Consider the following 15,172-nt stretch of genomic DNA (forward strand, 5'->3'; position numbering starts at 1 on the left):
CTCATCCGGTGTAAAACAAGTTACCAGGAAGCCAGAGATGTTAAAACTGATTTGAAAGACATTATTTACATGCTAAAAGTTGGGCTAACGTGCTAACACTTTTAGCTGAGCAGCTACAGTGAAGATTTTATCTTAAGAAAGGGTTTAACATCTTTCTAAAGGGCTCTCCAGGGACTTGCTCTATGTCATAAAAGCTTTAGGAAGCCAGATTAGACTGTAATCGTTTGTTTTTCACATTTTAAAACAAGTTCCTAGTTACTTGTGCCCTGATGTGCTAACGTGCTAACGCTCTTAGCTTAGCAGCTGCCGTGAAGATTTCTTAATTTTCCTAAAATTTCCCCTAAGATTTCCCTTAAGAATGTGTGTAAATGATATTTTTCTTGCTTAATTTGGGATACAAAGACTCTTATTGCGCCCGACGAGCTTTACATAGCCATTTTAAGTGATTTTTTTGGTTTTCCACCAAAAAATTCTGGAGCTTCTCAGCAAAACAGAGTTGCAGCATTCCTCAAAACAGCTGAAGTAGCTGGAGACTTGATTTGAAATTTAAAAAACAACCAGAAAAAGTATAAAATGGCTTCATACAGCTTGTCTGATGTAATCCCAAGTCCCTTGAAGATCCCAAGTTGATTTAAAATACCTTATTTACACCTTCAGCAAGGTAAAACTAATGTGAACATGTGATTTGTAAACAACCAGGGTGTTAAAGTTATTAATTATAACTGTCAAGTCATTATAGAGGACTAAAAAGTTGTTTGTTTGACTGAAGAAAAGCTCTTGAGCAAATGTTGGGTCACTTTCATCAAACACTGGACATTTTAACAGACAGATTTAAAATATTAACCCCAAAGCTTAAAAAATATAGTTCAAAAGAGAAAATAAAAGTGTAGAGCCATGAAAAACATAAACATACACAAACAGGAAAATCTTGTCACACGTTTTATACAGTCTCCAACAAGAAAACTGATAAACAAGAAAAATTTGAGCTGTTATTGCCCAACAGTTGGTGGACGATCACTTCTGAGCTCCTTTTTCCCGAGAGTACCTGAAGGCATCGTCACGTGCCTCCTCTCGTGCCTCGGTGTACAGATGTTGCCACAGCTGCTTTAGATTAACATGTTTAAATCTGAAATAAACCTTTGTTCAACAGACAGCTCGCAGAGTTGAACTCAGCCCTCAGCTTTAATAAACACAGTGAGAACAGAGGAAACACCGAGACTACCTGCAGCCACGAGAGGGCGCTGAAGACTCTGACATCACAACACCTTCAGTCTGACGTCACGATGAGCCAATCAGAGAGAAGACACGGTGTCAGAGGGACTCTGTTCTTTAACAATATAAATAAACTGTATTTAGAAAAGACATTTTTTAAACTCCCTACATGTTTTTTGCATGAAATAAATAAAATGTAAATAAAAATGTAGTGGAGTAGAAATATAAAATGTCAGGAAATGTAAATACTCAAGCAAAATACAAGCTGCTCAAAAAGTAAAGTACTCGAGTAAATGTACTCAGTTACATTCAGTCACTGAACATCACAGTTACAACATTTTTCTGAATATTTCACTCCTATTTCAAATAGTTAAAGTACATTCCCCTGATTACACTTGCATGCTTTTACTTTTGTAACATGTTCAATGCAGGAATTTTAAGTTTAATGTTATTTTCACTGTATGGTAGTACTTTTACTCTGAAAATACTTGAGCAAAATTCAGTGTTTGAGTAAATGTACTGATATTTTTAAGCTCCTTGTGTGTTTATATGCAAAAATGTGTGAAGTAACTATAAACTAACGCTAGAAAGTGGCATAAAAAGAAGATAAAGTAGTACTTTAGTTGAGGTAAATATAGTCAGTTACATTCCATATATTTTTTTTACCATTATAATTTCAACTTCATGAGGTTTTGTTGCAGCAAAACTTAAGTCTGAAGTATAAACTCTTGTCTTAGAGCAGAGCTGCAGTTACGACCTTTAATCCTGTTGTAGTTTAATGTAGTTTTGTAGTGCACAAGTTCAATTCCTCCTCTGAGAGTGCGTCCGTCCTCTGGTGTCACCACCCACAGCTGGGACACTAATGTGCTGAGCAGGCAGATTTTTGTCCTCCAGCAACCCACCGTCTCCTCCCAGAGGTCCGTCTCTCAGCCTGGACGTTTGCAGGACGCACTCCGAGCCGAGGAAGAGGAGCTGCTTGTTTTAACACCACGGGGAGGCTGCGAGGACTCTAACTGTGTCGACAAAGACACATTCCTGCACTTTCCCTGCACTCTGGGATTCAACTGGCTGTGGAAAATGGAGGACAGTGTTATCACAGAGATGGATTATCTCTCTGTGTGGTGTCCTTGATCAATCTGTCCTCAGTGGATAAGATCTTTGTGGGGAGGGGGACAGTCTGTTTGTTACAGACTCAGCGTCCAGATAAAAAAACCCTGAAGTGAGATACTAACGCACAATAAATTATGTTTAGTGTCGTACACAGAGAAGCAACGTCTCCTCCAACACAAACTACATTTTTTTTAGGTTTTGTTGAGTTTAACTGGTAATCAGTGACAAACATGTTCACATTTAATAGATTTTCTGTCCATATTTTTTTATTTAAAGAGTTCCTAACCAATGTGACTGATGAGTATTACAAGAAGCAGAGGCAGCAGATGGAGCACAAGCAGGATAAAATAAATATGTACAATAATAAATCTAAACTGTAATTTCAAGAACTGATTAATTGAAGCAGTCAAACTCATTTTTAAGCTCTGAAGACAAAACTAACATGCTGGATGGTTTGTTATTGTCCTTCTGTCCTCTGTAGCGTCGCAAAGAAACAATAACGAGACATTTTTAAAACCAGAATGGATTTATTAAACAACATTTCAACATCAAAAGCCCTTTAACTGTTTTTTTTACCCTTCGTTTGCAGTCGATGGTTGGATCCACAGGTGTAGGGGGGAAATCAGCGTGTTTTCTGATGTTTTTTTTACAGGAGGAGACATGATGAGACACACATGATGCTCACATCTATCCAAGAAAGAAAACAAAAAGCAAACAAAAAAAAAACATTTGGCACACAAAGTTCAAGTTTAAACGGTGTCACAAAAAGTCCAGGAATCATTAGTGAGTCTTCTCTTGGTTCCTTCTCAGAATGATCCGACAGTTCGAGCTGTTCTTACAGTAAAAGTACAAGTTTAGTAACGAAACACGAGGGAAATTCAGGCTGCGATGGCAACAAGATAAAACAGGGAGGACTCCAGACGTAATGCCCTATTTCGATCACACAGCGCTCGACACGCAAACCTCAACATTGGTGTTATTTACTTGTTAACCAGCTGCATCTTCAGAGATATTCTTGTGATAGAACGATCACATATTTGTATGTTAACAGTCTGAGGAAACATTAGATTTAAATGTCAGCAGGATGTTTGTGGAATCATGAAAACACATCTGAAGATCCAAAACTCTGCTGAACAATAAGTACAATATATCGGTTTTCCAAAAAGGTTTGCACAGAGAACGCCACGTGACCAAATCACAGAGTCGTGTATGAAAACGCTGAATGAATGTTTGAGCTGGAAAACTGAAAATGAGTTTCTAATGTAAACCTCAGCTCCCTCACAACAAAAATACAGTAATAGTGGGTTTTTCAATGGGACGGTCTGAAATCACATCAAGTGTAAATCACAAATGAAGCCTCCTTTCAACATGAAGTATCAACGGCTCTAAGAGTTTACAGTGATCCTCCATCTCTTCACATTTTAAAGAGGCAAAAATGGCGTCATGGATGAAGAAACACACAAACATGATGGATGGAGAGAGCAGAAACAATTAAGCACATCCTAACAAAAATAAGTCTCCCAGAAACACCTCAGATCTGCTAGAGAATGTTATATATTAAGAAAATAAATAGATTCTTATTATTTACAGTGGACACATCGGCTTGTTTCCTCCCTTCTTAGCAGCTCGAGTGCAGCTGATACAGATTATCAGCGACAGCAGCCCGTCGCTCTCTGTGTCAGAATCAGCACTTCTGAATGTTTTGTTTTTACAGCCCACACGTTCAACTATCAAGTACAATTTAAATCAAAGTATAGGTCCGTAATCACTCGCTGCCCTCCGTGGATCTACAGTCTGCTGGATGTAGCCACACACAGGGAAACTATTACAACACCGACAGGACAAAGAAGTGAAGGGTTGGTATTACGCACATTAAAATTTAAAAAACGGGCAACACAACAGACATACGACGATGTGTATGGAACACAACAGACACTTTATCCACAGATTAACTACTTGTAAAAGAAGACACACAAATTATGTTTCCACCGCAGGAGTCTACACTGAGTTCTGCCGACATTATCAAAGTCCCCACTTTCAAAAAAGTGCAGGAACTTTTGTGGTGCTGAATATTTCTGATTGATTGACTACTAGCAGCGTTTTATTTCAGCCACCATTTTTCAGAGATCTGCAGCCACAGATGCTTTTGTTTTGTTCGTTGTGCTTCAACATGGAGCTACAGACGAGAAATGGTCCAATGACGAAGCACAACAAGGATGAAAAACAGCTTTATCGTACATCGGTGGAATGATGTGCCGCGTCTTCACTAGTTTTTACATCAAGGTGGAAATGAGAGACGTGTAAAATGAGTTCCTGGGACTCTGGTTGGAAATGCAGCCATTAGCTAATGGTTTCCAAACTGTGGGACAGGAACCTCGACGGTCCCAGGACGAATATTTTGATACAAGAGGATTAAAAGGATTAGAGGGGTTTGTTTTTTCTGACTTTAATCTAAATTAGTTTTTCCCCCAAATGACTTTTAATACTTTGAAGTCTTTGCGGCCTCTAAAACTGACAAAAGTCAACAATCTGCTTCCTGTTTACGGCAACACGCAACAATTCCCATCAGATATGTGTTTTCAGGTGTGTATGGACGGAGATAATCTCGGATTGTAGAGCTTATCTGGACGGAGTAATTCAGAAAATGTAGGTATCATTTAATTCATGCTTTTTTTGTTACTTTTTTGTTTTTATTTTATCTTTGATGCTTTTGTTGCGTATCTGTGAAACCTCTGTTGTGTATTACAGTTTCTATTATGGTTTGTTGTTTTATGTGTCAAGTTATTTCCTTTTCATTCTAATCTTCATGCTGGGCTAATAATTCTCCTTTTCTTTTTGTTGTTGTTTTGTTGGAAGCGAATAAAGGTACTTTTAGCTTGGAGGGAAAATTAGATTTTCAAATTTGTTAATTTTAGTTTCGATCAAGAGAGCGTCATCACCGACTTTGTGTTAACTTGCTATTTAATGTTATTCTCCTTTACACTGACGTCATCACTTCATCTGCCTTTTTATGATCTTTTAAATCGGTTTCAATTAAAGTGCTATAAACTAAATGAATGACTAACTGTCTGTTCTTTGATAATTACGTGATTAATGACTGTTTAGATAATTAGTCCTGCTAAACGACATGATCAGTGAAACTTTGCCTCTTTTCTTTAACAGGAACAAAAAAGTGATTCAGGTTGTTTCTACATCTCTACACAAACATGACAAAACAGTTAAGTGCTCAACTCTCCTAAATCCTGACGCGACGCTGCAGATGAAGAAGGCAAAATGTGCACAGTGTGTAAACTTTAGTACAGAAGGACAGACAGGAGGACTCCAGCTCCACATGTTACCCAACAGGTAAGCTGAAGAACGTGTTTGCCACTCAGATCTTATCATCTCACAAGTGTCAGTGTGGTGAGAGCACACATGAAGGAAAGGCCGTGTGAAACCGATCTACAGTGTACGTGTTATGTCTGTTAAAATAGCCATCTGTAGTTTCTGAGCTGTTCTCAGGGAGGGAGACGTGATGAAGCTTCAGAGCTAAATATAGTCGTTTAAATGCAGTGCGTCTTTAATATGTGTGTGTGTGTTGTAAGTGCTAAAACCGAACATGAGAAAACACCCTGCTTTCATTCAGTGTGTGGTTTTCCTTCCGTTTTTATAATCCTGTACGTATCTGTAGGTCACAGTTATGGCTCGGGCTAAAACACACATTATTCTAAAGGAATAGTTCAACATTTTGGGTCAAACACTCATCTGCTTTCTTTTTCTGAGAGTGAAATGAGAAGATGGGGTTGTCACAGACATCACATTCTAAGTGCTATATCATAGGCAGCTGAACTGGTTTCAGTGGCTTATAACAGGAACCATCTGCACTTGAGATGCAGGCAGCGCAGGGTCATTCCTAAGAGTTTACGCCCGGGTTCCACTGTGAAAGAACACGGAGCCACAGGGATCCGTCAGAGGACTCAAAACAAGTTACTCATGAAAGAGTGCAACAGATTAATTGTACTCACTACTAGCAGTGCTATTTACGCTGAGCTGAAAACATGCAGCTCAATATTTAAATATCATATTGATAAAATATGTACGCACACAAATCTTTTTTTTTTCTAAAGATAACATACCTATAGAGCTTTTCCTTAAAAACATTATTTTGATTGTACATCAATAATTTCTCTGGATTTGTTTATCTGTGTGTCAGAATTCTGACGGCTGGTTCCAGCTTCTAACAAGGTTTGAGGGCCAAAAGTATAACACGCTGTATCTGTGTTTCATCAGTATCAAGAGTCATGGTAGCAGCCAGTTTGTAAAAAAACATAAGCAAGGCTGAGTTGTACAGCGTACTGTACTGCACTAACGTTAGCTATGTAGCGTTAGCAATGTGTGAATATATGCAACAGCTGGCAACCACTTGAGGAAGCGATGATTCAAACAACAACAGCAGTGTTGTGAGGTGAATGCAATTGTGGGTAAGGGGTGAAATGCCACATTTTATGGCTGAATGTTATCAATAACAACTTTAAAATCAATTCTCTCATCTCACTCTCAGTTAAGAAAACTGTTTTGTTGAACTATTTCTTTAACATTTTAAAATGTATAAGTACTTTTTTCTAGTTCAGAGCTTGAACGTATAAATCAAGAACTTACTTCTTCATGGTAACATACGAACACAAGCATTTGTTAACCACCTCTGACAAATATTTGGCCCTCATATGGCTGTTTTTAAGATACTGGTCGAGAGTCTAAATACCAAGGCAATCGTTTAAACATTGTGAGTACGGTTAGTTAAACACAAACACGCTCTTCCTTCATCCCTTTCCCTTTTATCCATTCTCCAGCTAATGATGGGGTCTTATTAGACTGTGCTCAGTCCAAACCTCCTCATTCCTAACTCTCTAATCCCACAGATGAATCATTGTTTTGAGCTACAGATGCTATAAAAAGTCAAGTGAAAATGTAATAAAAAAGAGTGGGACCAGTCATCAGGTAACTAGCTGTGACTCACACATTCATGGCCCCTTCACTGTTGGTCATATTCTACTTATGGCACATCCAACACAGCACAGGGCAGACTACTCTGCCTTGGATCCTTTGCCACCAGAGGAGCCTCTGAGGTAGGTGTTGTAGAAGAACACGGCAAACAAGACCAGGTAGCTGAGGTACATGAGAGAGCCCCACGTGACGTTGTTCATTTTGGACGGACAGTGCACCTCGTGCATCCAGTGGTACACCAGGCCCAGGACGGCCAGGCCCATCGCCATCTGCATGATCTGGGTGGCCGTGATGATCATGGCGAAGGGTCGAGGCACCCGCATGCCGGCAGCCCGCGCCGCGTAGTACGTGTACATGAGAGAGTGGACCACGTAGTTCATGGTCATGAACCAGCCGCCGCCCGCCACCTGGTCCTTGTAGGAGTACCAGGAGTAGAGCAGCACGGTGATGTGGTGGTACCAGTGCAGGAAGATGAGGCGCTGCTTTCGGAGGATGATGAACACCGTGTCACCTGAGAGAGAAGGGGACAGGAAGTCATTCACAACGAGCACAGAGCAACATCATTACTCTAATACCAGCAGCTGAAATGTGTGTGAATGTATTTTTACCTCATACCTTTTTATTTACCACTGACTGATGTACAGTAAAGTAATAAGTATGAAAGAACCTGAATGTTTTCTGCTCCGTCAGACTTTGCTGTGCTGATGTTGCTGTTTTTTTCTGTATGTTCCCAGACTTCAGCAATCACTTAGTTCAATGAGTACAGAGTTATTACTGATAGAAACGTTTGACAAACTTGTGGAAGCACGATTATCTTTGTCCTTGATAAAACGTATTTACACAGAACGTTGTGCTTCACCATATGCACAAGTCAGTATCTGGAGATCAATAAAAGCTTATTTTATGGTATCATATCTACAGTACGACAGTATATACACTGTAATAAACTAATGGCCTGACCAGCAGGAGGATGAAGATATTCTTTCTGTCTGCGGATGAGGAAACTCTCTGTCTCTATCAATCATGCACTAATGGAGTTTTCTTGCCACCTCAGCATCAGGCTCCATTTCCTATAGCACGATCAGGTCTGTGTGTCCGACAGAGAGCATGACGAGACTCGATTAGCGGCAGAGGAAGCTCTTAAGGTAATTGTCTGCTGCTAAATTTACTGGAAAGTTTAAGTGCTTCAAGGTATATAATTCAAAAGTCACTCAAGGTTAAAGCTGATGTCTGTCGTTGCATGTGAACACACAGTAAATCGTTCAGGATGAGGAATTCAAGTGACATACCTCAACTGTTTCACGTGGAGGGAGTTTCTTTTTAAACTGTGAGCAGTCATTTGGTTGTTCATAAACCAAGAAGCTTCTGAACTTTAAGGGTAAGTTTTGTTGAAACGTGGGAGTTTATTTCAGATCTCTTGTTGACATATAACCACTTCCTCAACAGCGTTTAATCCCCTCCATTTCGACATGTAATTAGGATTTATTTGAAATTTACACAACATAATCTAGAGTCTGTTAAAACAAGAGTCAAATGGAAGTCAGACAGCAACGTTTCAAACACATTTAGCCCAGTTTTAACAGAGACATCTTGAACTGTGGACATGGGGGAGTAAACAGTATGAGAGGACATTAGGAGGAGGCCTTACCCAGCTCGGGGGCCTTGCTAAGAACGAAGGCGTAGGCCCAGAACTTGGTGACGGGGGCGCTGTAGAAACTGGTGTCACACACCGACTGTCTGAAGCCGCTGGTTGTGAGGACGTGCATCATGTAGAGGCCAGTCCTCAGCGCTCCGATGATACTGCAGAGTGAACACACGACATGGAAACACATTAACAGACTGTTTATCTCAAACTCTGATGTCTTCAGTGGAAACCAAACAATTAATATTAATATGCAGCTACTTCTGTGACATCCAAGCATCTCTCATGCTGAACAAAAACAGATTGTTCAGCTGTAGTTCCTTGTTCTAAAGGCTGGAACTGCAACGATCAGTGGACTGAAAGACATCTAACAGTATAAAGTCTTTCCATAAAGGACTCAAATGTTTGTCACATACTCTATATTGCAATGAGGTGTGATAGAAAAAAGGCAAATATGTAACGTGCAAGGGGCACATACATGAAGGAGTGGCTTAAGACAATGACCAGACAGGGCGAGGACGTTCAGAGTTCATCAAGAATAAAGAAGCTTTTATCTGAGACTGTGTGGTCTTTATCTGTTTGCACTTACAGCAATTTCATGTTCGAGCTCCCAGATTACATTCTGAGTTTCATATTTATGCAATACAGGAACTGGGACTGAGAAAACAGCGCAAATATCCAGTCCCTCCAGTCCTGCACTATACTATCAAAAATATAAAGTATGAGCTTCCTTATTTATATTCAGCAGCCATTACCAGGTCACCTTCTGGTGTTTTTTTGTTTGTTTGTTTGTTTTTTTTACAGAAAATACAGCCTTTCTGCAGCAGCCAGCATCATCATTCTGAAGGCAATTCATAAACTCCCTTGGAAGAATGGAATAGTTTTGAGCCCTGACATGTAACTGTGTAATCATTCAGACAGTGAAGAGAGTGTAAAAAAAAACTATTTCAAGGGTCAAGATACTTAACTTTAGCCTGCAAACACCATTTTTACAACCCATGTAGTTGTTTCTCATAAAAACTTCACTGAACCAGAGAGTACAATCCACTTGTCCATTGTTTCTACTACAGCCATAAACACTCCACATTACTCATCCCTGTAATGTCAATAAAAGCCTCTAAGAGCAGTGCAATCATACCCTAGTGCAATCATACATTGATCCAGAGCAGGAAGCAATTCTTCTGCCCGACATTATCGACACCGCTGCTACTCTGATTTTCAAGCACAACCTGTACAACTGGTATAAAATATAAAACACTAATTCACAAGAGAAACTCCTTCATGCAGATCTGCAGAAAACAAGCTACACAAGTATGAATGAAATGACAGGAAAAAAAACAGTTTCCTTCATTTTTATTGTCCTGACGTGTCTCTCAATGATGAATCCAAGAAATATGCTAATTTTGACAACTTTACGCGCAGACACACGACATGGTTCCTCTCTTTCTCATTGTGGTTTATACTTCATGAGGTTATTTAAAGCCTGTTTTGTTAAGGGCAAACTATGAGTGATGAATCATTACAAGTTGAAAAGATTCTATCTATTGTAAAACTGAAGCAGCTTACCACAATAGGTTGCTGCAGCACCTCAACAGAAAACATCTATTCTATGCATCCAGTCCAACAAGGTGACTTAATGTTACATACGCAACAACATTTAACGTAAATCAGTGTGATTGCAGGTTGAGATTAATGACTAGTTAAGACCGTAATCCAATGCGGTGGCTACTTGACTAGGTATTATGTGTAAATAAAGCATTCAATATATCTTATCTGATTACTCAATTAATGACCAGAATATCCGTACGTTACATGCTTATTAAAATAATGCTAGCTGCAGCCACGCTTCGCTTCACACATAATACTTGTCGGTTTCGTTCCAAGCATGGGATTTACTAACAATAAGAGAGAATGCACAGATATCACCGGCCCTCTATGAGCCTTGGAAACCCCGACGTCATGTCGTCATGCCCTGTGTGCAGGCAGCGGTGAGGCAGGTTGTGCCCACTGCTGTGGGATTAAGATTAGAGGGAGGGCTCAACACACCACAGATCCACCGGTGATGGCGCTCTGTGCAGCAGCCCCGCCTGCTACCACCTGCCAAGTGGGTCACCATGTCTACAAACTCTGCTGGCTGCGGCTACGGAGTCGGCTCCATGTTTGTTTTCAAATGGAAGCAACACATATTCAGTTGCATATAGTGGCAGATATTTAAATATGGAAATGTGGCTTTAGTATGATAATTAGATGTTAAGTGAAGCATCACATAAATTACGTAACTCTTCAGGGTTTTACTATAATCTAGATCCTCTCATCTAGTGGAATTTAAATAAAAGCTACACAGTAATCTTTACAACATGACATGACATAACAATGCCAAAACTAAATAAGGAAATCAGCCCAGGAAGAAGCCGGTGCAGCAGAAGTTCGTGTTAACACTGTGCTCTGTAACACTCACAAAACAACACTGCTGCAACACACAGGAAGACAATCTCATCTTCTGAGGTGTGAAAACTTCTTTCTGTGAATTATTTGGCTTTTCCTTTGAGTTCACAGCTCGCACCTTTAAAGCTAGTGAGGAATGTGTTGGCGACAGTCGTGTCATGCAACTGGTTTCGACCTTTCAATGCGTAACACATTCTCAGAGCACATTCTGAGCATGAAGTCATCCAGCCTCAGATGAGATGATCTAATCTTCCTGATTAACCAGGAAGATTGAGACCTCACAGTCAAATTACTCATCTTTGTGAACAGTGAATCAAAAGTAAAAACAACCAATAAAAAGGACCGGGGGACAAGAGTAGACAAGCAACAAGCCGTCCTGAGTTTATTCCATATACATGCGCAAACCTGTAAGATGTTCAGGCCATAAATCATTAATCCTAATAAAAATCCACACCATGAATCATTATTCTTGTTACAGTTTAGTTTTCCTGAAAATGACGTTAGACGACTAAACCCGTTATATACAGCAGATTACGGCTGTAACCAACTTCATTTTTTTATTATAATTCAATTTTTATATCATTTTTTTTCAATTCGTTATTTAGTCTACAGTGATAAATTGCTTGTTTTGTTCAGGGATGGAGGAAGTACTCACACAGCACTACAGTACTGCGTTATAAAGCTGTTCTGTCACACATTCTACCTTTGTCAGGAGAATGAAAACCGAGTTGTGCCGATTTGCATTTCCTTTCCAAGTTTTACTGAGCCAGCTGGAGCCAAGCCAAGTCAGCATTTCCTGATTTTACTATGTTATAAATGCTATAAATGTATGGAGCTTTTTTTAGCAGCTTTTTATCGATAGTGCTGTCAGAGGATGAGTATTTATAGCAGTTCCTCTGACCCCTACACAGGCCATATGCACATCATCAAATAAAAGACACACCTTCAGGCGGGTAGCCCTGTTGCAATGGAAATGCAAATCACAGCTGTGCAAAACCGATGGGAAGAAGAGCAGGTGACTCACCTGAAGATAGCCAGGCTGAGTGACCACAGCACTAAAGGCCGACGCAGGTTCAGCTTCGGCCTCTCCCTCATGAAGTGCTGACCGCCGAACACGAGCGCAGCATACAGGCCACAGAACATGAACGACTTGCTCCTGTGGACGACAAAACACAACATTATAACGCACTGAACAGAACCGGAACATTAGCTTGGTTAATTAGCCTCGCCTCATTCATAAAGGGTAAGACAAAATGATGGACAAACCTGTCAGTGTGATACAAAACAAACACAGTTAAATCAACACATAAAAAACTTAAACCATCAGATCTGGGAAAAGTAATTTAGTCAGTTTTGATGCTCTCCACACTGAATTTACAATAATTTAGCTTCAGTGCTGCAACTGAACCTTCTGGTGGGAGCAGTAACAGTGCTCACATGTACTTTGACCTTTTTCAGGTTACAAAAGAGGAAGAAGGTGACGTCCTCCGACAAACAGTCCTGTTAAACTCTACATCACCCCAGTCAAACCCTGGCACACTCAGTGATGATACAGATGTAACACTGTTACATAAGGACATTACTCAAATAGGATGAACGGACCAGACAGCTGAAATTCAAAGCAAATATGACGACATCTGACTGTCTGCCGCTGAGGTCACGTCTCAGGTAAATGCAGGACATATATATCATGTTTATAAAACTATTAATTAAAAGTGTCAGCTTTCTAATCCTTCACTCCTGACGGCAGCCTGATGCTTATCCTCATTTATAAGTACAGCGGAGGATTAACAGAGATTAGTGGCTGACACACTGACCACTCACACTGCCAGGTCTGGGTGATGAGGCAATTTGAACTGGGCACTGCTCCACCTTGGCTTATCAGCAGCCAATGATACCAGTTTAATTAGAGCCGGTAGCAAAAAAATGATGAGAGAACAGAAAAGGTCGACTCCTGAGCTCAGACACAAAAAGCAGGGCTGAATATTACAGATGATTTGTGCGCCGTGCTAAAAATCAACCCAGCCTGATATTCTAAAATCATTTCATAAATAAAGACTGTCTGTGTGTGGTGATGTGCGTGCAACTGAGGTGGTCTGGGAATACACCAGATGACTAATCCAGATTGGCACAATACATATCAGGATGAGTAGATGCTGCTGCTGCTGCTTGACCCAGTTAATGCTTGTGATAGCTGCTCCCAGTCCAACCAGGCTGCAGGCAGAAAAAACAGCATGAAGCCCTCAGGACCCCTGACAGGGAACTGATAGAGTCAAATATATAAAAGGCCGCTATGGCTATAACATATATCATATCTATTCTTGATTTATTTGTTGGATATTGTTTTTGATTCATTGGTTATTTAGTCTATGGAATGTATAAATGCAGTTTCACAGGATTCACAAGATAGAGCTGCAACTAGGGCTGCATGATACTGGAAATAAAATGTATTTGCAATATGTAAAACTACAGGAATTTTCTTCCAGATAAGTTGGGTAGCTTTATTTGGAAAAAATATATTTATTTCAGAATGATTGGGCTGATTTACCACCCACAGCAGGCCCTGCTCTGTTTGATAATGCGTTCTACAATGGTTGTGACTGGTGCTGATAAAGAAAAGGATTGTGGTTACATTATCAATAAACCCGTTAAACTGGAGAGAGGAGCTCAATCCAAGAGAACAAAGGAAACACAGACTTAATTCTCATTGTCCCTTGTGTCAATACAAATAAAACAAGAAGAAATTATATGCACTAAAGGAGCAATGCCAATAATCTTTAGTTGCAGCAATATTCTGCAAAATCGTGTTTTTAAACTTCATATTTTATCTAACCTACAGGCGATGAACACAAATATATTCAGTGTTTAACCAAAGATCCTCCCATGAGAGAAGTAGGAACCAAGATTTTTGTGTGATGAAGTTAATGATTCATAAATTAACAGAATTAATGTCATTCATTATCTCTCCATGGCCTAATCCGGCTTTCCACGCAGTGTTTTCCAAAGGATGAGAGCAGCATTTTTCACTATTTTTTGTAGGTGTTTACACACGTATCACGTTTCTGAGCTATTTATGTAGCTCTCAATAAACAGTTTCAAGAACATGTGGACTCAGACATCTAACATGTGTGTGTGTAACACAGATAGACAAAGATGAAGAGCTACACTGGTGCAGGCTGAAGGTGAGCTACTCATTAATACTGCCTGAGAAAAGGAGCTGATTTGATAACGAACATCTCCCTCACTGTAGTAAGCTGCTGTGCCAATGTCCTCTTTAGTTACATTACTGATCTGTGTGTGTGTGTGTGTGTGTGTGTGTGTGTGTGTGTGTGTGTGTGTGTGTGTGAGTGACAGGTGATATGGTTCAGGTGATCAGAGGAAGTTTCAGCAAACAACCTGAGGTGTGGCTGTGATGTGTTGACAGAGTTGAAAAGTGCAAAATGTCCGTTATAATTAACATGAGCCTTAGATACAGCAAACAAAGAATGTTGTTTCAAACCCTGCAGTCGCAAACCAATTCATCATCAAAAAAAGAAAAGCATCAAACCGTCACATCTGAGAAGCCAAATCCATCGATTATTCTATTTGCTGATTTATTTACTGTTAATCTCAACTATATTGGCTCTAAGATCTATTAATTTTTCTGTTTTCTGGGTTAAAATCAGCACTCGCTGTAAGTGAAGGACATTTTACTGGAGCTGCAACAATTAATCGATTAGTTGTAAATTAATCGGCAACTATCCGGACAACTGATTACTTTGTTCGAGTATTTTTCTTAAG

The 15,172-nt window shown here is 39.8% G+C and overlaps 1 protein-coding gene across 2 annotated transcripts in view; it reads right to left on the reverse strand.

Annotated features, from left to right (window-relative positions):
* Positions 1-2,829: 2,829 nt before the first annotated feature.
* Positions 2,830-15,172, reverse strand: part of LOC119009821 (elongation of very long chain fatty acids protein 6-like) — a 14,074-nt gene continuing 1,731 nt past the window's right edge. The window contains exons 2-5 of one of the 2 annotated variants that reach the window (XR_005071826.1): positions 12,417-12,548; positions 8,954-9,105; positions 7,319-7,816; positions 2,830-3,009 (exon numbers count right to left, since the gene is read on the reverse strand). Coding sequence is in view for 1 of the 2 variants with exons in the window: in XM_037081454.1 (XP_036937349.1) it covers positions 7,386-7,816; positions 8,954-9,105; positions 12,417-12,548 (715 nt within the window). In the remaining variant the exon portion in view is untranslated. Of the gene's footprint in view, positions 7,817-8,953; positions 9,106-12,416; positions 12,549-15,172 lie in introns of both variants that reach the window. The other variant, XM_037081454.1, reaches the window with a different exon arrangement.

The sequence above is a fragment of the Acanthopagrus latus genome, chromosome 20 (assembly GCF_904848185.1).
Source record: "Acanthopagrus latus isolate v.2019 chromosome 20, fAcaLat1.1, whole genome shotgun sequence".
NCBI lineage: Eukaryota > Metazoa > Chordata > Actinopteri > Spariformes > Sparidae > Acanthopagrus > Acanthopagrus latus.